General features: G+C 33.1%; 1 protein-coding gene across 1 annotated transcript in view; it reads right to left on the reverse strand.

Annotated features, from left to right (window-relative positions):
* The window catches only part of LOC130442345 (protein unc-13 homolog A), a 194,818-nt gene that overhangs the window by 112,168 nt on the left and 56,180 nt on the right, over positions 1-26,470 (reverse strand). Inside the window, exons 3-4 of the mRNA XM_056776375.1 lie at positions 16,455-21,315; positions 5,402-5,442 (exon numbers count right to left, since the gene is read on the reverse strand). Coding sequence (XP_056632353.1) covers positions 5,402-5,442; positions 16,455-21,047 — 4,634 coding nt within the window. The 5' untranslated portion in view covers positions 21,048-21,315. The remainder of the gene's footprint in view (positions 1-5,401; positions 5,443-16,454; positions 21,316-26,470) is intronic.

Here is a 26,470-nt window from a genome sequence, read left to right on the forward strand (position 1 = left end):
AACTTAACAAGGCAGTCGTGAGCGACTTCTTCACCAAGATAACCGAACTTATGACAACATTTAATATTAAGGATAAACTCCAAAATATATACAACATAGACGAGAAAGGCTGCCGCCTCACCATACACCATCAACAGTGCGTTCTGTCCGAGAGAGGAGTATGGCGGGTTCATATGATTGCGTCTGAACACGCCGAAAATGTAACAATCGTACTCTGGTAAAAATGGCACCTATAGGTTTTATGACGAAACAACTTTCTAAGACAATTTGCTCAGTATAAATCGAACGGGTCTACACTGCTTGTGTTTGATGGAGCTACAAGCCATTTAGATTTTACCATTGCTGAAACAGCAGAGTCTCTTGGTATCACTTTATTCTGTTTGCTTTCAAATACAACGCACGAGCTCAAGCCATTGGATAAGGCTGTATTTCGCTCTTTTGAAGCAAACTGGAATCAGGAACTTTTGAGGTACTGGGATACCCACAAAGAAGCCTGAACAAGAGTAGGTTCAACATAATATTTTCCCGTGTTTGGCCCAAGTGTATGAAGCAGGAAAATATTGTGAGCGGATTTGGAGCTACAGGATTGTTTCCTCTAAATCCTGACGCAATACCTGATGCCGCATTCGCACCTTCTTTATAAACACAAAGACCCTTGCCCCATGAAATAAATGAAAGTCTTTCGAGTTCAGACGATGAAAGTGTCCAACTGGCGACTTTAATTAGAAGAAGCAAACCAATTCCTCAACAATCTTCTCCAACTAAGACAATGTTGGAGAGACTAGGGTTTGGCGACAGGCGTTAAATTATAAAGCGCAGCAAGTAACAAAAAGCCTCTTCATGGAGGGACTTGTCCAAGCAACTAGACAATATCCAGCTTCGAAACTTTCAGTTCCGTCAACTTCCAAACAACGAAGTTCGATCCCACAGTCCACATGTAATCAAGCTACACAGGAGTCATGGTTATGTGCAGCTTGTGAAACAGAAGACCAACTTGATATGTGTTCAAAATATTTTACTTGGTATCACAAGAAATGCGTTGGTCTTGAGCTTAACGACAATGAAGAGTTCCAATGCTGTTGAATGTTTCCTTTCTATATTTTTATGAATTAGAATTAGTTTAATATGTTGTAATCTCATCTTAAATATATTAAAACGACATCAATATTTTTAAGATTTTTACTGTGGGCCATATAATCCGACCAGATGTGTAATATGGCCCAAGTGTAATACAATGAAGTATTGCATATAACTCTACTGTGAATCATTTCTTACCATTATATATATATATATATATATATATATATATATATATATATATATATTTATATCTACATACTGACATATTATATTGATAAAAATTGTCCGACCAAACATCATAGTTTTAATAAAAAAAATATATATTAAGGTGGGCCATATTTGCCTCCACTACCTCACATGTTCTCTTAACAAATTCAAGTCTCGCACATATAACATCAATCAATAAGTCGTGTAACCGACACTCAGATGACGCTGCCAGTGTCAAATGAAGTACTTTCAAAAGACTTTGTGTAAAATTTCATGACATTTGGATTAGTTCAGGAAAAATGACAGCCATTTAAGTAAAGCTACTTTTGTTTTTCTCAAAACAACGGATTTGAAACAATTTCGTGTGTTAATTTATCATTGCTTCTTGATGAAAAAAACTGTACAAGCTCATCAATGACTTCAAAAGTGTTATCTGGACTCTGTTCCATTAAAAAGACTCATTTGCTATTGGTTTACTGAATTTAAACGTGGTCGTAAAGATACCAATGATGGTGAACGTTCTGGTCGTCCAATTGAGGTGGTTACTCCAGAAAACATCAAGAAATTCCACAAATTGATTATATCTAATCGTAAATTGAAATTGCGTAAGACAGCTGAGGCCATAAAGATATCACAAGGCAGTGTGTTTACAATTATGCATGAACATTTGACAATGACAAAGCTTTTTTTAAAGTGGGTGCCGCGTTTACTCACAGCGGATCAAAAACAACAACGTGTTGATGATTCAGAGCAGTTTTTGACCATGTTTACACGTAAGAAATCAGATTTGAAAATTAATATGAAAATGAATCCATCACTTCACTCCGAAATCAATACGATCATCATCTGAGTGTACTGAAGCCGGTGAACCAAGTTCGAAGCGTCCAAAGGCACAACAGTCAACTGGGTAGGTTGTGGCTTCAGTATTTTGGGATACACATTGAATATTGTTCTCCGACTATCTCCAAACGGGAGAGACAATCAATAGCGAATACTACATAGAGCTGTTGGATCGTTTGTATGCAAATGTAAATATAAATTGAAAATTGTTGTCGTTGGTGGTCATATCGATGATCACATATGGCATTCAATCTAGGCCGACGTATTGCAGAAACAGGAATCACGAAAGTAGCTTCGGTTTATCGGTTGAGTGCCCTAAGAGTTACCAGCGCATTCCGCGCCGTGTTCGAGGACGCAATATGTCATTGCAAGAATGCTGACCATTGGACTGTTAGCAGAAGAAAGAAGATCCATTTATCGACAGAAAAGATCGACCATACTGAGCTCGACAAAGCTCAGGAGAAATGAGCGGAGAAATAGCATTGATTTCTGGCTAATCTTATGGGAAGCATCGATCAAGTCCAACCAACTTATCCCGCGGTTAGATATCTAGAATTCCACATGAGATGTGAAGAAATTTTGTAAATTTTTTGGATCCAAGTACCTCTCAATTAAAAACAAAATTTTTTAGAAAAAGTGATAGTTTATGGAAAGCAGAGCTGATATTTGCCATCCTCACTATTATTTCTGCCCAATTCAATATTTTGGGAAAATTATTTCGTCATTAGCTGATTATTACTGTAATCCGTCCGATTTCTGTTATAACTTTATCACATCTAAAATATTACATAAAACAGTTGCCATAACATTTTGTCTTATCCCAAATGCAACCTCCAGCTATTCGTTCTCCCCCTTTGATCATTCTATTTCTACGTTTTGGCTTCAGATCTTATTACTCCGACTCTCAATTGGAAAACATTATTACGCAATTAAGACGAAGTTCAAGTAGATTTATTGCTTCTGAATATATTCAAGTCTTACATTATTGAAATATTTGATTTATGTATTCTATTTGACTAGATAAAACCATACGAACGTAAAATATGCTGACAAAAGTTTTTATTTTATTGAGAAAAGAGCCTTCTTGTGTCAATTTTGGTAAAATAATAACTTTTTGTTTATTTTACCGAGCGTAGAAAATAGAAATTTTGTAAATAGTTTTGGATAACATTGTATGAATAAAACGTTCAAATGTTTGTGAGATTTGTGAGGTTTAAATTCAAAACCAAAATTTGTAATCAAAATTATTGTTAAAATTCCTATTTAAACAAGCGAAGTTATTCAATAAGTTTTCTGTATATTATAAATTTAATTTCATGATAATATCAAATTGCTTCATGGCATCGTTTGCATATAATGAGAATAAAGCACAAATTCAGGGAATGTAAGTTAGCTACATATTTTGAACAAACACAGTATGTGAAGTGAGCATCGAGAATTAAGTAATTCCAGAGATCCTGTTAACTTAAAATCGTACTCTACGTTAACTGTTGTGATGCTTCTATTACTGCATTTCTGAAATTACGTGAACGTATAAAGCAAACATTTCAAATAATTTCTGCGCTATTTTCAAGAAGCTTAGAAATGTTTGCCCATTTAAGTGATTATTGGCAATTATCACGTGATTCTTGACGATCTCAACGAACACATTTATGGTTCAACGATTTTGACTTGCTTGCTTGATTCCAGTTTCATAATAAAAGTTATAATTACTAAAATTCTAATTTGAAAACATTTCTTCCTCTGAGACTCGATCAAGGGCCCATGAGTAGCCTATTCTGTCGTCGCTGTTTACATACATTTGTATCTCTATATAATAAAGATGCATTAATTTATACCTGTATTCTGGCAGTTTTTCAGGTGCTTTACTCGGATTCTCAACTACTGACCTAACCTAACCTCAATTATTGACTGTCTTCGACGGTGGTATCTGTCATTGAATTCTTTTACTCCGTAGAAGCAGCACTAGATGTAGCATAAAGAGTTACAACACCGTTTCAAAGGTTATCGGATGATCTTCTTCAGGACATTTTTATGTAAAAAGAATATTGTTCCCTCTTTTAGAATGTCACTACGAAGTATTATCGTTAAAATAAAATTAATGACAGGTTTAAAGTAGCAAATCTCCAAATGATTGACAACAACAGACTTGATAAACACACTAATATTACAATACATTATTGTTAATCGACTGCAGAAAAACTCAATACGGTTAGAGATAGTATAGACAGCATATATACTTTGATGGAAATTTATTAGTGCTATTAAATCCATTTAAAATATACATGGTGTTTTATTTGAAGTAACCAAATAATTGATATTCGAATTTTGCCAAACTTACCTATTATAAAATAACGGAACTACAAACATCATGATTGATAATCCAAGGTATCTTATATCACTGTTATTAACTTCACTTGTTTAAATTTAATGGAATAATTAGGTTAAAAATGGGAAATGGATTATTAAAAGAGCGGCAAAACCTTCCTTTCAAAAAATTGTATGTTCTATTTGCTTAACTATTTTTGGAACATCATTCATGATTGTATGGTAGTCTCAATAATTTACAAAGGTAATTATATCTTACTCTAAAAATATATATCGGTTGAAATTCAAATTCTTAATTATCACCATTTCTACTTGGGACTATACCTACAGGATACAAAGTGTAAAAATTTATAGATATCTCGCCTGCAATTGCTACTACATACCTAAATATTATATGCCATCAAACTTCTGATGAACAACAAAATAAGTACGAAACAGATTAAGATATTTGTACTACGTATGTGATAAATATGTGTTTTATCATTATCGTTTTGTTTCAAGTTTTGGATATCATGTTTCAACTCAATGCATTCGTATGATATTGAATGAAAAAAGGTAAATTGGTCATTCCTTGTGGTAAATATCCCCTATATAATTCTGTTGATGCTTCAATTTAGAGTAAGAGAACAGTTAGAGAAGTTTGAGAAATCTTTGGATTGTCCATGCGTCGCTGTCTAAAGTGTTGATTTGTAACGGAAAAATCATTTTGGTTATACCTTAAGCACAAAATAATAATGCATAAAAAAATAACGCAAAAAGAATTCGTATTGTTACATTAACTGCAGAATTTTCTGCTCAAAGCATTTTTATTTTTCTACATTATTTACACGTCTCAGTATCAATGAATTTTTGATTCGATACTTCAAAGATGAAGAGCATGAAAAGCGTTTTATATCTAAAGGATCATAGTCACGTAATCAATTTATTATGTCTTATAAAAACTTACCCATTTGCACGCGATTGATCTCCTCTGATTCCAGACTCCTTCTGAAAATTAAATTAACAATTTAATATATAAAGTTTTAGACCTCAAAAGTAGATTTATAAGAAATTATGTAAATGATGATAATTCAGAGGTTATTAGCTTGTCATTTGAATAAAAATTGTAACGAATTTCATTCATTGTTAGATCTACCTTTACAACTGAAAATGACGAGTTTATATGTTTTATCACAATAGACTGTGAAAGTTTTTTATCGAGGCGAGTTCATTATCTCTGGAAAAAAAATGGAGGATTCTGAACAAGATTTCAGTAGAATCAAATTTTGGATTTTCTCTTGGATCTATTGAACATCAAACAATATTTAATGAATACGATATTATTTTGTCAATAAAAGAGAAATTAAATGTTTTTCTGCGGAAAAATATTTATCTCTATTATCAATATAAAAATTTGTTATGTATGTTTATCTATGATTGGTGAAATTCTACTATATAATTGAATGTTTGAATACTGAAATCTTATACAGCGTGCGCCCTGAATTTCAGTATTACTAGAAAACGTATTGAATTTGAACAATTATATAATAATCGGGTGTATCTCCCTTTTCTTGACAAATGTCTTTTAATTATGCTTTGTTCAATCACGTAGACTAGACTGTTAATAAAGAAAAAATACGGTAAGTTTGGGCTGCGGAGAAGCTATGTATTATCACTTCTGGGAGATATCAATTTGTTTGAAGCATATCTTTAACCATCGGTGATCTATGTGAAGTGAAGTGAAGAACATCGGTGAAGTATGATATCTCTCTGTACCCATGTTCTACTGTTGTGATTTTCAGAATCATTTAACTGTGTGTGTTGTGAAAAATATCTTAGTATTATAACATATTCGGCAGAGTTTATTCTTCCATATTAAGTAATAATAAAAATCAGGTAAAAATTATGTAGTCATGAGACTAATAGAATTTTAATCTCACAACATTATTTGAATAGAAAAATATTTTTTATTAAATTGAAATATCCACAATTCATTTTTACAAATGTCTTGTCAAAAAAATCATCTATTAATATTATTGTTTTTATCTGCAAGAAAAATGATCTAAACTTCATCTTCGCCTTTATTCTAAGCCGTTTCAGGCACTAGCACAAATTATGTCACGAAATATATTATACCAAAAAACCACATAAGTAATGATAATAAACTGCCAGATATGAAGTGAAAAATTTAAATTGCCATGTCTCTACCATTTATAAAACGTCTAAAAATGTATGAGAATTGAGAAAAAATCGCAGATTTAGAGTATTGTTGATAATATTTGAATTACGAACCTTATGTATTCAATTACTGTAATTTTGTTTTTAAATTGAACTAAGTATTTAAATTATAAGTAATTTAGAAAACTCCTGTTGGTTCGTCCTCTGACTGAGCAATAGTGAATACCTTACATAAATTTAACAATGGAATGTAGATTTGGATAAAATTATTTCAGGGATTGTTCATGAGATAATCAGATTCAAATACTTCACTTAATATAAGACGAGGAAATATTTATAATTTTATCTACATTTGAAAATATTTTCAAAGAATGATATTGTCCTGAAGAAGGTGTGATGAGTATAGTTGATACAGAAAAATTTGTCTTCTTCCAACAAGAGACGAAGAATATAAGTAAACAAAAATTTGAATATAAATTCTAGCTTCATTGTAATAACATTTATTCTACCAGAAATTATGAAAATAATGATTTTCTATCAAACTGTCGATTCCCAATCTAATATGAAATATTATGACGAATTAAAAATGGAACTAGGTCAGTTAAACGTGAAATGATCGGAGCGTCTTTCGACATAAAAAAAAACATGAAAATGTGCGAGTATTGGCCATTGGAATCAGCATCTCGTGAAATTTGGATCTTTCTGAAAATGAAAAATTTGCTTTAAAGGGAAAGTTTGAAACCATTCTCAATATTGAAATAAATGAAAGACATTCTGGAAAACATTCCAATAAAGGTTCCAGTCAATTATAAACTTTATAACAAGTACACCAACATCCAAAAGCAATACCTTGGAGGATATTAACTCAAATTGCATGTCATTTTTTTATTAAATATTTAACAGTATTCTTCTATTACACCTTATATTCTAAGTAGAAATTGTTACTATTCAGTTATACGGATTATATTATAATTACGCAAATCTTTGCAGAGAAGTGGTAAACATTATGAAAAGTCTTTCAATTTAATCAGCATTTCTCGTCAATTTTGGTAACTTTCCACTTTTTTCATTATCTCCGAATGTGAATTGTAGCCTCAACTCGACAAATGCTAACTAAAATTCATAATCTGATTAGACACGACAAATGAAGTATTTCTAATGAGAAAAGAGACGCAAAAGTTCCAAGAATTTAATTGGAGTATTGTGTTAATTAGTGAAAACGGAGTTTTTAAGTCAAACTGTGTAATTCTTATCTTATTTCATTAGAAAAAATAATGAGTTGTCTATCATTTCCAAGCTTCTATAATAAGATTACAAATATAGTAATTTAATTGTTGAATGATAAATTTGTAACTGTGATCATTGACAGATCTGATAAATTGTTGTCAAGTGCTTATGCAGAAATGTTTGAGTCCTACTTCAATCTACATGTGATTCGTTCACGATACCTTCTTACTTAATTCTGCAAAATTTTATTTTCAAACAGAATATAAGTTGTTATCATTACCTTGTATTTGTTCCATTTATCAACTGGCAATTCTGTTACTATTATAAAATAGAGCCTACAAAACGTAACTGCATAAATCGAAGGGGATTTGATTTATTAAATTTTAATAATTATTATTTCCCAATTAATTAAAATATGAAATTTATTCTTGTTATTCTTTTTTTTGAAGCTGTATTATCATACTCTGTTCTGTTTTCATCAAATTGTAAAGTTGATATTGTAAAGTTTCGCAGCTGAGTCGCGTCAAGTTAATAAACTAACATTTGAATCATTATTCTAACAGAATTATCACACTAATGATAACACTATCAACAATTTCGTTTCAAAAAATATACTTTATACCTCATGAATTGTCTCCTATCGCTGGCCACGTATATCTGATATTCAATCCAAATTCTGTGATCTCCTGCTTCATATTTACCTTTGGATATTCCAGAACATGGTAGAAGTATAGAAGTACCTTGCAAAGAATATAGTAATAGCCAATTGCTTCCAGAAACATCTCTTTCACTGTGCCATTTGTAGTTATTGGAATATTGAAGATCAATTATTGTTAATATTAATTACGTTGACGACATATTCACCGCTTTGTTGTAATCAACCAAATAGGTATTTTTAAATAGGCAAATAATCAAAATTCAAGATACACAAACTGGAAGAGAATAGAAGTGCTAGCATTGTTAATAATAGAAACAGTATAGTAATCAACAAGAAGAATTATTCCAAAATCTAAAAAAGACGTTGTTGCGATTTTCTTCCAACCAAACCACATTTATAGTAGAACCAAATAAGGCTCATAAAGGTTTTGTTTGTCCCGTTTCCTCAAAAAAATCAGGAATGTAAGGAGTGATGGTTGTCTCAATACTATAAAAAGTATAAACAAAAAAATTGTTCTAACAGCCCCATAAGGGTCAAATATTAAACACTATGAACCAATGTACGAGAAGAATCATTGAAAATACTCTTTATTGAAACTAATACATTTGGTTGACATCTTCTGTTCGAATAAGTTATTCGCTGTCTTGTCATTTTCAGCCAAAAACTGTTAAACGGAGATGGCTGTGCTAAGATGGAACAACCTGTCTTCTGTCTGCCACAATTTGGGTGTGTGTATTTATCAATAAATTGTCAATTGTATGTGGGCACAATATCTCGAGCTTTTTTAACTTTAACTTTTTTAACTCAAATTCAAAAGTTACACTGGAATACATTTATATCCAATATATCCAGAAGCTGGATTAAAAACTAAAGTGTCATTTTTTTATAATACTCTGTTCACTAATGTATAACAACTTTACTGTGTTACCAAGAAAATATTTTTGGCCTAAAATCAATATTGTATTATTTAGAATATTGAAGAGTTCATTTGTGTGTGAACCTGAAAATAAGATAAAAATAAATATAGAAACATCTTTTGGAAGTAAGAATGGACGAGAAAGGAGTGAAATGAATGAAAATTTACCCGCTTTTATTCGAAGAGAATAATGATACGTTTATTATGACAACGTTTGAATTAACTGTATCAAACATGCAACCTTCTTAGAAATCGATAAAATTTGAGGGAGAACTCGATAATTTAGCGTGAACCCAAAGCTATTATGTTTACGTTATAACTTTATGTTACTATTTTAGAAATTTGCTTACTATTAAATTATTAAATCTGCGTTTAGAAGAACAATAAAGCTACATTTTTGATAAGCACATAATTAACAGTATATTAATACTGCTGAAATTATGGAATTTAGAGAACGATGGTATTACGGTTAAAACGATGACGATTAGATAGTATACGAGTGTCACCCAAATGTCTTAAAATTGTTGTCGCCTAGTTTCTGTTTGACAATCGTCTAAGTCAATTGTTGGAAATATTTCACTGAAAATGAGAAAAATGAGTATTTAGCTGTTATTAAATATTTGTTTTTGACAATAAAAGAAGAGTTATGCATTGTATATGAGGACTCTGGAACATTTTTTCCTACCGTTAGATTTAAAACAACCAGAAACTTCGACAACCTACGATATTATCGAAAAAGATCACCAAAACCGTCAAATTCAAGTTAAAGAGATATTTTATTCATCCATTATCTTCAAAAAAGTAAAACAAAGACAGGAGAGCATCATTTCTTAATAAAATAAAAGGAAGAATTGCGAAAAACTGACCACATTTGAGAAAAAATATATAACTTCATGTAATGATCAGGACAACTGAACTTCAAATTGATTGACTACATATCCAGATCAGCGGGTAAAAGGTTATAGCATTAGTGAAGTGTTTAACCTTAAAAGGAGACTATGCTGAATAAAAATGATCGTGGAAGGTAGGAAGCTTTTCATATTGGTCGACCTACATCAATCAACAGTATCTAATAAATAATTGCCATTCAAAACTATTGAAGATGTTTACTGTCATCACTTTAGCAGACGACTATATTGTGTAAATATAACTATAATTATCATCTAATAATCTATAATATGAAATATTACAAAACTTACACTACCTTAAATCAATCGAGTAGTTTCACCAAATTTTCATATTATATAATCGTCAAGTTTGTCTCCAATTGGAATTCTCAAAGAATTACTATGTATTTCTTTCTAAACATACTACTGTATACAAACTCTTAATATTCAATGATAGAAAGTTTCCTTCCAAAAACCACCATCCATAAATCTTTGTTGCTATACATGTAAGAAAGACATCAACGATATGAATACCAACTGTGTTTTGATACGCATGAGATTGTTAACAATGGGTTTGTCAATCTCTAACGTTCCGAGTTTAGTCAGGGTTTCACATTTATCTCCTCATATATATCATTAGTCATTCTGTATAGCCAGACTCCTTAAAACGTCGAACTGATGATGAGTAAACAGAGATTAAAAAAGAAACGGGCAGAACAACAGGACACTAAGACGATTTATTAGACAAGGTGTAAAGTGTGGAGACCTCAGAACAGAAGGACTTGCTCAAAAATCTAATTAAAGAAATGCGTAATGGTAAGTGTTATGTCAATGTAAACAACTTAAGATTGACAGAAAAGTTTGGAAATTATATTTGAATTTATTTATTAATAGGATATTGAAAAATTGCTTTCCGTGAAATTTTAATAATGATGTTCTTGTGATAGCTGTAAAATTATGAATGATACTCTAATAATTAGAACCATTGTACTCGCAATTTTCTTGTTAATATCGATCGTACTCAAAAATATTTGTGGCTGTAGCTTCTTATTTGTATATACGAACTTTGTTTTCATAATTTCATTTTCCAACGTTTTTAAAGATATATCTGTTGAATCTAACAAGGTCGAAATAGTATCGTAAGTCTCTAGAGATTGTTTATTTATGTTTGGAATGATTATTTTGTATAGTTAGATAGATAAATGAGGTCAAAAACTTGTTAAAAGGAGGTGACTAATTGAGAAATAAACTCTGATTTCCGTTTTTTTATTAGGTTTTTGAATATCGTGTTGATTGTAAAAGAAAAGGTTTGATTTGCAGGGGTAAAATACATTGAAAATAAAGGATGAATTTTTTCAGGGCGATTTGACGGAAGTGACTTTTTAATGGAAAAAACAAGGTTTTTAGTTTCTTGAAGCAACGTTGCTCGGATAAAGTCCATTATGTCAACTGTATTTTTATTTCTGGAGAATAATAGTGCATCCAAGTTTTATCTATTTCGGTCGAAAAATTTACTTTGATATTTTTTGTCAATCACTAAAGACTTGTCATATGTAATCTCTCATGCAAAATATACCCCATCAGTTGCAATATTTACTTCATTAGCCATAGAAAGGCCGGATAAAGTGATTCTAATATTTGGTAATCTTGGGGATATGTATTTTTATAAGTAGAAGATTGATTACACATCGTAAGAATATTGGTAATTTTTCTAGTATTACTAATTTTTGAAAGTTTGTTAATAATGGTGTCACGTTCCGGCTCTGGCGACACCGCTAAAATCACAAGTCACTGACAAAAAAACTGATCACAAAATTGTATTTTTCTTAGTAAAATATTAAAGCTTGTTTCTTGCTCTAACAGTCCAACGATATGTTATGACCGGTAACCATCCTTTTATGGTTGTTTACAATAGTGTTAATTAGGGGTAACTATCCCCTTTAAAAAGTTATCTACTTGACCCATTACTATCAGTTAGCCATCAATGGATACACATCTCCGTTAACAACAAAGAAGAGGAAGAATTCTATCTGAAAATAGACACAAGTGATAATGATGCACAAGCGGTGACCCTATGACGACAAGGCCAGAGTCAGCGAGAAGTGGCCAGTACGGCGAATATGAGTCAGTATATGGTTTTCAGAGTTCACGGTCCTTACAAGGAGACTGGTAACTTTCATTGAAGGCGCGGTTCAGGAAGAAAAAGTTTCACATCCGAATGAGATGATCAAATAATTGTCAGCAAATCGCTGAGAAAACAGGCTCAGAGAAACGCGAGTAGTGGCTGTGAGTAGCTGGACAATCGATAGGAAACTTAATGTAGCTAGCCTTTAGATGTAATGATCAGCTTCTGGCTCCAAATTTACCTTAGCTCACCGAGTAACCCGTCTTCAATTTGCTAGAGAATACGTTAATTATACTGACCAACAATAGGGCTCCATTCTGTTTTCAGACGAAAGCATACATGGTAGCTACATAGAAGGACGAGTCTACAGAGGATCTGGAAAAATATTCGCACAGTGTTGTATAAAAGAAAACGTGGCTTTTGGGGGAAATTCCCAGAAGCCAAAACCGGTTGCTTGGTTTTTATTGGAATATATAATAAATTTTAAGGGGTCACGTTGTTTCGTACGTTCGTTTCATCGGCGATAACATCATCCTGATGTAGAATTATGTCTGTCCAGATACCGCAGGTTCCGTCTGCAGTATTTACAGGATGCTGATATAGCCGTTATGGATTGGCCAACTCGTAGCTCGGCGTTAAATCCTATCCAGCATTTATGGGAAAAACTTTAGAGAATAGTCCAGGCTAGAAATCTTGCACCAGCAATGAAATCGGACCTCAAAACTGCGCTCACTAAAGAATAGGATAGCATCGAAGACGATCGAGTGAAAAATTTTTTTCGATCCATGGTAAACTGATTGGAAGCTGTTTTTAGGGCCAGGGAGAACAATAAATATTGATAGGGAACTTGTAATTTTTAAGATTCCTTTTTTAATAACATTGATCAATTCACATTTTATTTGCATATCAATTATTAAAGGTAACTGACGATGGTATTTTAAGAATAATTAATGAACACTTATTTGAGCTAGTTATAGTATATATATATATATATATATATATATATATATATATATATATATATATATATATATATATATATATATAGTATTGCCTGGCCATTCCCTATCTGACGTACTTTCATTTTACAATTTTGAAATTCAACGTTGAGAATTTTATGGACCATTTCTGAATTAATTACAGTAAATGACAGTTCCGGACATTCGGTGTATCGATATTCCTTCAACCAATTATAAAAGTAGAGACCACTTACTCCCTATTCTATATTTACCGGAAAACGGAAGCAGTGACCATTATATGAGTATTAAATCTAATTGTCAGATTTATGTAACGCCTTCGATTACTCGTTTATATTTTTTGTTAATCTTTAACATGTCGGCATGTTTTTCCTCAAACATTATAAGTATTCTTTTGTTCACGTATTGTGGCACAGTAGTCACTTCTGATTTATTTATTTCAAAATTCGAGTTTTTGATGAAATTAATTTGTTATCGTCCTCACAATCCATCGAATAATACAATAAAACTCCAGTTTCGTCCTCTATATACGAAGATGTATTGACATCTAGTTAGCCTAGACTAGTTCCATGCATAAACAAAATATTGCGTTACAATAGCAACAAACAATAACTTATTAGAAGTGTGAGTGTTAAGTTTGACGTCAAAAAAGTGAACCAGAGCTACGCAATAAATTAAAAGAAGAGTTGTCCACCGAAATTGTGAAAATCGAAAAATTGGAGTATCGAGCAGATTTACGAAGATATGCTTAATACCCTTAATGATCAATGTCCTTCGTATGCGACCGCGAAAAATTGGACTGCAAGCTTCAAAAGAGGTAAATTTTTCATTGAAGATGATTACCGATCGGGAAGGCCAGTTTCTGTGTCAGTCCCCAAAAATATCGATGCAGTTCATGACATGATTTGGGTTCATGATATCGAATTGGGCTAAAACGGATATCTGAAGCACTGAATATCTCATACGAACACGTTCATCATATAGCCACGTCAATTTGGACATGAGGAAAATTGCTGCAAAATGGATCCCAGAATGTTTGAATGTTAACCAAAAGCATGCAAGGGTAGAAGCGTTCAATATGTCCTCGATTTTAAAACGATGTAGACTCAAACCGAATTGTTACTATGTATGAGACTTGGGTAAATTCCTACGATCCAGAAAGGAAGCAACAATCGATTGATTGGCGACACTCTGGCTCTCCAAGACCTAAGAAGTTTCGTGTCCAAAAATCTGCTGGAAAAGTTCTTGCTTCAGTTTTTTGGGATTGCTATGGAGTAATCATGATTGATTGTTTGGATAACTGGATTAGTATTCGACATTACTGACCACGTCTACGGGAAAAAATTAGAGAGAAAAGGCGCGGAAAGCTGTTTTGTTTTTTCAGGACTACGCCACTGCACACAAATCTCATGTTACCATACAAAAAATTCGTAATTTAGGGTTTGAATTACTGGAACATCCCCCTTATTCACCAGATTTGGTTCCATCCGACTATAATCTCTTTCCTCAACTGAAAAAAGCTTAAAAGTTCTAGAGACGTTGTAGCTTCGCTGTGATAAATGTATCCAATTAAGAGGAGAATATGTTGAGTCCAATTCTATTTATTAATTTCATTTTTTTTCAAACAAATTTTATATAATAGTTTCCGTGTAAATTCCTTTTTTCTATTTATTTGGGGACCAGAACGAATAGAATGCGACAGATTCCTGTTTGGTTATATTCTAGAAAAATATAAATTCAGTTTTATATGTTAGAACTCCTTCTTATTTAAATCTGTTCTATCTACTCGTTCCTTCTTTAGTAATTCCTATTTGTATTCCCGTTCCCTTTCTTATGTTTTTCCGCAGTTCTACAGCTGCCAGGTTTGAGTTCAACCTCACAAAGGACTCAACCGGTACACCACCATCTCATTAAATTCAACTCTAACAACTGGAAAGTTGAGAGCTGCAACAATCCTTACTTTCCAAAGATAAGTCCCAGTCTTATATTTAATATATAGAAATGTAAGTTGTTTTTAATTTATAACTTCTTTTATTAGTTGTGTTCTTTTGGATACACAATTGATGCGAATTTATTATATATGTTTTTTAATAAATCTATTTGTAGCTGGAACTTCTTTTATTGTTCACAGAAATAAATATTAATTTGAAGAATCGTATTCAGAGGGATAGTTTGCTTAGTTTTTATTAATTCAATTCATAAGGTGTTTCCACTTTTTTCTATTATTTTAACTTCATTCGTTATAAAGCTGGTTGCGTCCAATTTAATATTAATTATTCACCCCATCTAAATACCAGTTATTTATATACTTTAACTGATGCCGAATATCACTTCCTGAGGAAGAGTCTTCAGCCAGGGAAGTAAGGTTACAAATTATAGAAATTTACAGTCCTTTCAAAGCTAAAAAGGAATCTAAATAAGTTTGCATAGACTTTCCTAGACTGAGATAAAACAAAAAGTTTTACTCAAAATTGGGTTTTAACCAAATATTTCAAAATTTATTTGAATAAAATGATATGTGAATATAGCAAACAATAATCAACGAACCTACACAAATCGAATTGTTTAGCTTAACATACAATGATAAATACACAAATTGTTACAATGAATTTGAAGTGATGAAATGACTGACCCGATTGAAATCCAATGCTAAATGAACACTAAACATGGAATTGTTTTAATCATAGGAAAATGTAGCCTATGCTGAGACTTCGATTATTATGATGATAAAATTCTTTTGGAAATCCAAAATAACATACGAGCTTAACTATTATCAAACCACAAGACGAATACTATAAATTAGATAGCAAACAGCATTAAAGCTCAAAATACCTTCCAAATTTATTCTATTTTCACCCTACACCTTTGAATTCTCTAGAGTCAACAAGGCAAATTTGTCGGAATGCTCGCGACACTAGCAGGTTTTCAAGAAATAGTTGTACAAATTGTAGAGATGGGAGAAATAACATCGCCGTTATTTGATTTCAATATTGTGATTGTTACTTACGTTATATAGTTTTTATACATATCCATGAAAATAAAATTAACTTACTTTGATTTCAACTGAGGGTTGTGTTGGAGACTTGCCTTGATGATTCTTTTCCTCCGCTTTTCTTTCTTTTAACGTCTTCAATAGTTTCCATCTGCTTCCCATTTGGACACCTTCTTTATCTTCCTTAGCAGGAGTGCAGCTGTCCAATTTAATCGAAGGTACAGCAGTTGAGTCTTCTTTAAGTTGTTCACTTCCAATTAATTCCAATTTTTTATTTTCATCTTCTTGTTTCTCTTTGTTGACATGGCACAAAGCAAATTCGTCATTAATAGCCATCTCTGCTTCATCATACTCGTCGGTGCTATGAGGACTATCAGGTCCGGAGGTAGCACCAGAGGAATGATCGTCTTTTTCATGTGGGCTTTGTACTTCTAATCTGTCCAATTTTCTCTCAATACGAAGTTCTTCCTCTTCGTGATGGTAGTTTTTAATTTTTTCGAATAAAGATGCAGCATTGTCTAGTTGGAAAGAAGATCGTTTTTCTTGATTTTCTTTCTTTTTGAACTTTTGTAAAGTGAGTAAATTATTCTCTTTTTCATTCAATACACCTTCTGCTACTTTTGCCGTCATTCGCAGCTCTCTCAGTACAAAGTTCATTTTCTCTTTGACTTCTTCATCTGGTTCTAATTGATCATCATCACTTGGTTCCGGTTCTTCGATCAATGTAGTACCCATTTCGATTTCTAAATGATTCTGTCGTTCAAGTTCTTCTAGTTTTCGTAGTTCATAGCAGTACCATTCATCTTCACTGTCTATACTATCTTCAGTGCTTTGTCTCCGTGAGGATACTCTAGATGTGCTTCTCCACGAATGCGTACTTTTCGCGTCGTCATCGTCTCTGCAGCCTGGTATCTCGAGACTTTGTGGTTGCTTCGGTAAAAAACGATTAGTATGAGATTTAATACTGATCGTTGATGGACTATCTTCTGATACAGGTTCTTCTGACAAATCAATAACGGTCGGTTTATTATTATCTGAACTTGTTTGACTATCTGTCGATTTCTGCTCCGGAAGTATTTTATCCATTTGAGGAATGGATTCCGATTGATTATCAGTCTCTTCAGTTATATCTTCAATAATAATTTCATCTTCTTCATTGATCACGGGATCATCAGAAAATGAATTCGACTGTCTCTGTCTATATCTTCCTAGAGCCCTAGAAACTGCAAATTCCATAGAAGCGGTGCCTCCTCCTACTACAACAATCATCTTGCTTTCTTTTACAATGAGATCTTCATTTTCAGCGGATGTAGAATTATTTCTGGGCACATATGACACGGAAGTGTTGTTATTAAAATTACCTTCATTATCTTCTGCGATATTTTTCATCTTACTGTCGTCACTTCCGGGAGTATCAGTTTCAAATAAAGGCTGTAGGGTGAATTCTACGGAATGTTGATTGTATTTCCTCGATTTACCATTTTCATTGCTATTGGGAAAATCATTGTCAGTATCAACATTACTATCATTGAAAACACTAGCACCATCTTCACTTTTTTCATCCTCCGAACATAGGGATCTTGATTTATCTGTGGACCATTCATTCTCCGACTGTTCACTATCTGAATAGGAAGAATATTGTTGTGATAAACTACTCCTACGTTTTGCCTTTTGGATGATATCAGAAACAGTCGACACGATCCCGCTTTTCTTTTTCTTTTTGTTCAAAGAGGTTCTAATGGTATCTCGTTTTATACCAGGTAGGGAATGGGATCTACTCCGTTTGCTAACGTTCAGATTTGGTAACCATTGGGTAACTGAGCTCATTGCAGACTTGAATGTGTTCGCTCTTTTAACTTTTTTGGTAGTCTCTGTCACATGTGGTCTTGTATCTGTGCCGGAAGAAATTGTAATGTATCCTGATTGTGTCATAATTATCCCACTGGTATCGTAGAACAAATTTTGTCCGTGTTGTGTTTGAACTACGTATTCAGGTAAATTTTTATTTCTTAGATCTAAATCCAGGAAAGGTATTTCTTGTCTCTGATTCCACTGTTTCTGCTGTTCGCGTAGTTGAAGCTCATAGGCTGTAGGTTGAGATTGATATGAGCGATTTCTATCTAAATTCGGAGAATGTGTAGTATCGGTAGTATCTCGTATATCATTTTGATCATATCCCATCCATACTTCCTGATCTTCATATTGGTTATCTGTTCTTGATGATGTTGGGTAGTAAGATAAGGCATCTGTAATATTACCAGAAGGAAACATAGTTCTGTACATAGCGGTTTTATATCCCTCATGATTTGAGAAATCCTCAGTGTCTCTCCCCGTAGATGATTTATGTCTTGGTGAATTAACATTAGCTTCAGAATAAGGCATATACGATACTGGAGGATGATAATTTTTTGTGGGATTGAAAAATTCGTTGTTTTCATAAGGCTCGACCAGATCTGGATAGTTTGTTTGGCAACTGTAATCACCACTATTACCTGTATATACAGAAGTATACGAGTCACGATTACTACCAGCCACGGAATAAATAGCAGGTTGATCATATCGATACATAGAGACGGTGGAAACTCTTTCTTCGCTAGTTATAGCGCACACTTTATCTTTTTTCCTATTGGGGCTTACATTTATATCCGAAGCAGGAGCCGGAGCTGGAACGAAGTTTCCATAACCATCTGCGCTATCTAGACCTGAAGGTGACTTAACAGTAGTGAATGCAGAGAGATGATGACCTCCAGGTAAAAAATTCGAAGAATCTGGCAATTTACTATCCAAGGATGATTCGGTGTAGTGCTTAGAACCACTAGGTATTGGACCATATTGATTATAAACAGGAGAAATCATTCTACAATTACCATGTTTTCCTTCGGCGTAAGAATTAGATCTCGAATTTTTTGGTGATCCAGGTGATTTCTCCAAACTAGACCAACCACTCATTGATGATAATCCTGAATCAGATTTCGCAGCAGCTAGTGAATGTGATTTATTCCTTCTAGGTGAAGATTTTGTAGATTTTGGGGAGTGAGGAGGTTTTGGACTGAGTCTCTCATTTGGATTAATCAGGGCAGTAGATGCTTCAAGAAAAACGTTTGAAGAGCTTGCTGCTTTCTTCAAATTTAGAAAATCTTCCGTGACGTCCGGTGCTGGAGGAGGTGGGGGACTGTGATTTTGAGTAACAGTAGAAGACTCATTTGGTTCTACGTAACCGTCTTGTCTTGTCCTGATGCTACATACGGAAAGTGTGGGAGATGTAGTTTTTTCCGATCTGACATTATACACATTCGGTGTTGATGATACAGTTTCATATGTTGCAGGCAACAATGAATTCAAGGCTGGGCTCATACAACAAAATGGATTCTTGGGATTTTGAGCTGCTATAGCGGCAGCTACTGCTGCTTCTATTTGTTCTGCATGTTGCACAGCAGCACTGTACGCTAATCTCCCAGTAACTGTAATGAAAGGATCGCTAGTTGTGCTGGCATCTAATTGCCTCCTTCTGGGTGACGTGGGACTTCTTGATTCAGTTCCCAATGTTTCAGCTACCTCCTTATCGGCATCTGATAAAGAAAACCTTGAACTAGATTTAGATGGGTATGAAACGTTTGCGAGTAGAGTGGGTAAGTCAGATTTTGCTAGCAAAAGAAACTCATTTTTATCTTTCGCTCCACTTGAGAAACTCCATTGATCATCCGGATACATTTGCTGAAGTGCTTCATCAATATTGGATAAATCCTCTGCTTCTTTAACATCGATTTGTTCTTCTTCAATTTCATTAATTGAAATTGGTGATTCCATTAGCTTTTTTCTCAATTGTTTAATATTAACAGAATCTTGATGTAACTTACTGCTAAGGCGATCCAATTCATCTAATTTTTCAATAGCCAGATGATCTATTGAGTCTATTTTAGTTAATTGAGCTAGGTCCTGTTCACTTATGCAAGGAGAATTGCCTCTGTAGTCTTTATAATCCAGTGCCGAATAAATTTCTTCATTCTCATCTAGCCTGTTTGAGGTATTTATTGGTTTCCTGTCACCATTTTCACTGCTATCTTCTCTTTCTTCCCAAATCATTCCCAATTGACTGATTCTATAAGTGGGGTCGTCACCTACCAAATCTTCCCGATAGGCTTGGTTGAGGCTTTTATAAAAAGCTTCGTCAGGTACGTGCATTTCGTCTATTCCAGTATCCATATCCATATCCGATTGTTGACCGTGAGATCTTGTAACATCAAGTCCTTCTTCTAATCCATCTTCTACAGCACCGTTACCCAAAATTTCACGAATTACCTCTAATTCTCCTAGTTTTCCTTCTAAAGATGCGGCAGCTGTCTGAACTGTTGAAATTCCACCCGAAGTATAAAAATCTAATAACTGTGATATGACGCTTTGTTGTTCATAAAGTAAACTTTCCAATTTTTCTAAACGTTCCCACATTTTCAAATACTCCTGTGATAGAAGATCTAGAGCTCTCCAAGCATATTTTAGCTCAGTTTCTAGAATATTAAGACGAGTTCCTAGTCTTTCCATATATTCGTTGATAACATAATCTACATTAGCATCATATTTTTGTGGAATTACGGCAGGAGCCATCGCATCAGGATTATTGCTCATGACTCCACAAGCTTCCTCCATATTTTCCATCGGTCACATGCCAGATTCGATTCACTGAGAGAATGTTTTTCCATTGATAACTGTAATAGAGAGTTTTCGTTGTGTAAATATAGTATCTCGGAATTGATAGCCATGTCGAAGAATCGTTTTGACGGAAGTCATTGCTGATTTATTACATATATAAAATTGAGAAGTGAAAACAGCGGTAGCATGAGGATTTTGCACTAAACTTAGTGTTCACTCGGATGGAGATGAGGTTATGATATATTTTCATTTCTGTTCCTGTTCCATGAAGCATCTGAAAAAAAAAAAAATAAACTGAAAGAAAATATTTTAAATCGATGTTACTTAAAATATGTATATTCCTATTGCTTTATGACAAAATATTCGCAAACATGGCTGCAGTCATTCTATAGTTAACGTTTTCGAGGTACGATAAAAACAGAATCACGAAGCGTGATAAAATAATTACAAAACTAAATTCACCATGAAGTGATGAAAAATCCAAATGTTTTTCTGTTTTTCATAAAATTAGTTTTCTCTAAAAAGAAGCGTCTCTGTCTTTTAAAAATTTGTATTGAAAAATGGATACTGAAAGGTTGTGCAGCAAGCGTAGAGAAAGTCATTAAAGAGTACAGAGAAATATGTGATATGATTCGTGAAGCTGATAGTGCAAGTTTAACAAGAGAATGAACACACGTTTTGAAATGAGGTACCAATTCAATAGAAAATAAAACTCCAACTGAGAAACAATTAGTCTACTATATCATTAGGAACCTAACCTAACCAATGATAAATAATTTGAAAATTATTCTCCAAAGATTTATCAATAGATTAGACTGTATAGAGATTTAGGCTGGCTTTGATGAAGTCACATCTTGGCTTCTATTGTATGTTAACTTTCCTTAATGAAAAGTTCCAGTGAAAAGTCTTTCTGCTTCTTTCATGATAAGTATATCATCGTCCTCATTATCCATGACTCCTAAGTAACCGGGACCCAAACTAAAAAGATTAGTATTGCCTTGAGTTTCTTACTGTACTCAGCTTTATATCGATGACGTGGAAATTCATGTTTTGTTCCCAGCGAGTTTGGATCAAATTTTTTGAAGTCCTTCCTTATTTTTGCAAGTATCTTCATGACAAGAATTAATACCTGAATGGCGCTCATATAGAAGAGGTAGTGACCATCTTGTGCCAGTCGGAATACTGTACAGCTTGAACTTTCTGTATACCATTTGATCATATTTTTCTTGAAATTTGTAGTGGTGGTTTTCCATAACATCGTCAGAAAGCCTCGTCCATATTGACTCACCAATTAGTAATATGTTAATTATCATCTCTACTGTCTTGAATCGTTCTCATATATCCAGTGATACACACACAAAGAAAAAATTTTGTCATATTGTACACCCAGCGCAATATTTAGAATTACTGCCTCTATAATCTTGTACTAGTTAAGTTTCAGCACGTTATCAATGTATTTGGTTCATTAGGAGTAATTTTTTTTCAGAAAAGCTTATTGTATATTCCCAGATATTGGACCGATATAAGTGAGTCGTTTTTTGAAAATGGGGAAAATTAAGTATCGAGCTGTTATAAATATTTGTCGGCAATGAAAGAGGAGTTAGCCTCTGAATTCAAATGTGAGTAAAAAGGTGAGAGCGTCGGTGGACTAAGCTTATATAGTTAGGAGACTATGTTAAACTAGTGAGTAAATAGAAAAATTAATGAAACTTCAAAGTTTCAATTGTAATTGAATTAAATGTTTGAAGTAGTTTCCACAATTTCCTCTAACAAAGCTTTATAACGAAGTCAACTTCACATTCCTAAAACAATTCCAGCTTACTGAAACTATGTTTTCAATTTGATTATTGTGTTTTCCACTGTAATCCTCAGTAAAATTCTCGACCATACCTGTGGTATCTTTACCACATAAACTAACAAACAAGTTTACAAGTTCACCATGGGACATCGTATCTTTAGGACGAATCAAAATAAAAGGGATAATGTTGAAACAGAATATTCATTTTTGAATATTTCAAGACAATTTACAAAAAATGCGTTTATATTTTTAACCTTGGGAATACTCACTACCTCTCACTAATATTTCCGGAGTAAACTTCACATTCACATATTATTACGAGTGTGGCAACAGTGACTATGGAGCATCGTAAAATCATCAATTCTAAATGACATTTTTTCACGAGAATTCATTAGAGAAATTGGGAAAACAGATCGCTTCGTAAATAAGTGAATATTTAACCTACCCCAGTTGTTGGTTTACGCACCATACACCTCTTCTTTGGCTTTATCTTTGCTCAGCATAAAAAATTATCAATGATAAATGACAGAAGAATCCTTGTTCCGTTCAAAACGCATATTTTGGAGTTAAATTGAAGGAAAAAATATTCGGTAAATTGATTAGAACATTATAGAAATTAGTAAAATTCGTTTCAGTGAGCTTGTTGCTGTTTTTTTACATTGGGCAGAAAGCTGATCTGACCCATGAACCCTCCTCCTTTTACCGGGTTTGAGAACGGTTGCGCAACAATGTATCAAAAAAGCTAAGGCTTATCTAAAATACATGACAACAAAAACGCCAGAAGACTGCTGTGACTATAAAAGGGTAAGAAATGACACCAATACATTAGTAAGGCAAAAAAGAACAGTATTTAGAAGCATTTAAAAAAAATTGAAAATGACTTTTATGGCCTCTAAAAACAGATGTGGAGATTCATCAGAACTCAGAGAAAAGAAGCAAGTAAATATATTAGCTCTAACTGCATAACAAAGGAAACTTGGTTCCAATATTTTGAAGAATTGTATAAAAAAGAAGATACAGTAAGCATACCGTACACTCCAGAATTCACAACTAACGAAGTAGCTAAAATAGAAGAAAGATATATAAAAACCGCATTAATGAACAGAAAAAGTCCAGGCCCAGACGGTATTCCAAATGAACTTCTTAAATAAGGCGGGAGAGGCCTGAAATAACATGTAACAGCTTTAACTTGCAAAATCCTATTACATCAAAAAATGTTATTGTTCAAAAAAGGAGAAAAAAAGATACCCGCAAACTACCGAGGCATAAACCTTCTAAATATAACCTTGAAGCTAGTATCAAAGATCATGACAAACAAAATAAATGAACTCACGACATTGAGCGATGAACAGCAAGAATTCAGATCAGGACGATCTTGTAAAGATACGATATTTGTCCTGCCATAAATAACTGAACAATCCATCGAGTATAACAAACCGGCGGCGATGTGTTTTCTAGACCTGGAAAAAGGGTTTGACCGAATACAACTGGAGGACGTGGTACACCTTCTATACAACAGGCAAATCCCATATAACATCATAAAAATCATAGAAAACATTTACCAGAGAAATAAAATACTTGTCAAAATCAATGGCATGACTCCCGAAGAAATTCCTGTAAACAATGGTTTTCTACAAGGAGATTTTCTTAGCTCCGTATTGTTCAGCATCGTTATGGACGAAGTAATAAAAAGCACTCATAACCTGAAAGGGTATAAAATGGGGAATAAAGACGTCAAGATCCTATGCCAATCTGATGATGCTGTTCTGATTGCAGAAACCGAAGATGACCTACAGAGATTACTATTCAAATTCAACAAAACGGCAAAGAGTTCAAAAATGAAGACATTTGCAGCAAAAACGAAATGCATGACCATCTCAAAATACCTATTGGATGCAAACTGGTTGTAGATGATGAAATTATACAACAAAAGTTGACATTTAAATATGTAGGCCTAGAAGTACCAGGATATTGAAGCGGAGGTAAGAAACCAAGCGGCAAAAGCAGCACGAACCTCAGTTTATCTCAACGATACAATCTTCCGAAACAAATATATCGGAATAGAGGACATTATAAGAACATGTAAGATTGACAACCTAAATGAAAGGATATTGGGAAGAAAGAGAGAGTGGAACAAACACATATATCGAATAAATGATGACAGAATGGTCAAAATAGCTAGAGACAAGTCGCACTTGAGTCGCCGAAGCATTGGAAGATCACGCAAGAAATGGAGCAACAACCTCTCTAATTAGACGGCAGAGGATACGAGGAAAAACAAGCATTTTACTTACATTAAATAAAGAAGAAGAAGAAGATTAAAGAAAGTGATATGAAGCTAACATATGAAAATTAAGGTACGTTTCTTTACAATAGTCATTGTATATAACCTACAAAATTTAGTAAGCCAAAATATTGATAAAATACTCAAGATTTCGCTGCTAACTGATCCATATTCTCGATACAGCAATGGAAATTCATAATTTTTTCAGAAATTATAAACAAATTTCATTTCATTCTCACTGTTATTAATTTAAAGAATAAGGTACATTTTCATGTTCCTATTGAAGTGTATCTGTTGAATTTTCTTTTTCTCCTTTTGTTTCTCCATATTTAATAATATTCTTCGTCGGTTTATTTTCTGTGATAATTTTTCTTCAAATAACAGCTGCAATCTTCCATTTTTTATTACGTCTTATAGAATTTGAAAATAGGCATGATTCATATCTAGAGGAAAAAACTAGAAAAACAATTATGTCACATTTTGCTATCGGTTTTTGAAATATCGGCATTAACTGAACACTGTTTTGGGTGTATCATATAATGTTTACTTGAATTGAGTACGAAATTCTGCAACCTTATATTTTTTATAGAGCTCGCTAGCTATAAATTTAAGGTCGATAAGAGAATACGCCAGAATTAAGGAGCTTATATCGATTTATGTTGAGCTTATTTCAAAATTTCTACAAAAAAATGAAAAGAAACATATATTTACTTGGAGGATAGTTTAAAAAAATCTGAAAATACTTTACGTTACTTATGTAATTAGCAAAAATAATTCGACAAACCTTGTTCCTGGCTTAATAATTTCTAATATTTCCGAGATTTGTGTTGCTGCCTGTTACTGTTAAGTTGAATACTACGTCGAGTAGAATCTTTAAAGGTATTACACGAAAATGTCAACACCGTAAAACATTCCACTTGGGAAAATGTATTATACGATGTCATAGGTGCTTTACGCAGAAACATGCTGTTACTATCGGGTTTTTTTCCGATCCTTCTTGGAAAATTGTATTATCATCTTTTGAGTTAACTGATTTTATTCTAAAAAGATTACTATCAAAAACAGTAATTTATTTATATCTATTTTCAATGAATGTTCATTATTTGGACGAAGAAAATATTACTTCGGAATAGTATTGATTATATCTCGTTTTATTGCTATTATTTATTTTCGATTATATCTTGTATCAATGAAGGTAATGGTTCTAATTCTAATTTATCCTTCTGTCAACTATAATAACTATTAGTCAAACATCGAAAGAAAAACCATTAAGACAACGATGAACTCAAATTGTTCATCATGATTAAATTATGTTTCTGATGAAATCAACATTAATTCTATTTCACC

The sequence above is a fragment of the Diorhabda sublineata genome, chromosome 4 (assembly GCF_026230105.1).
Source record: "Diorhabda sublineata isolate icDioSubl1.1 chromosome 4, icDioSubl1.1, whole genome shotgun sequence".
Lineage (NCBI taxonomy): Eukaryota > Metazoa > Arthropoda > Insecta > Coleoptera > Chrysomelidae > Diorhabda > Diorhabda sublineata.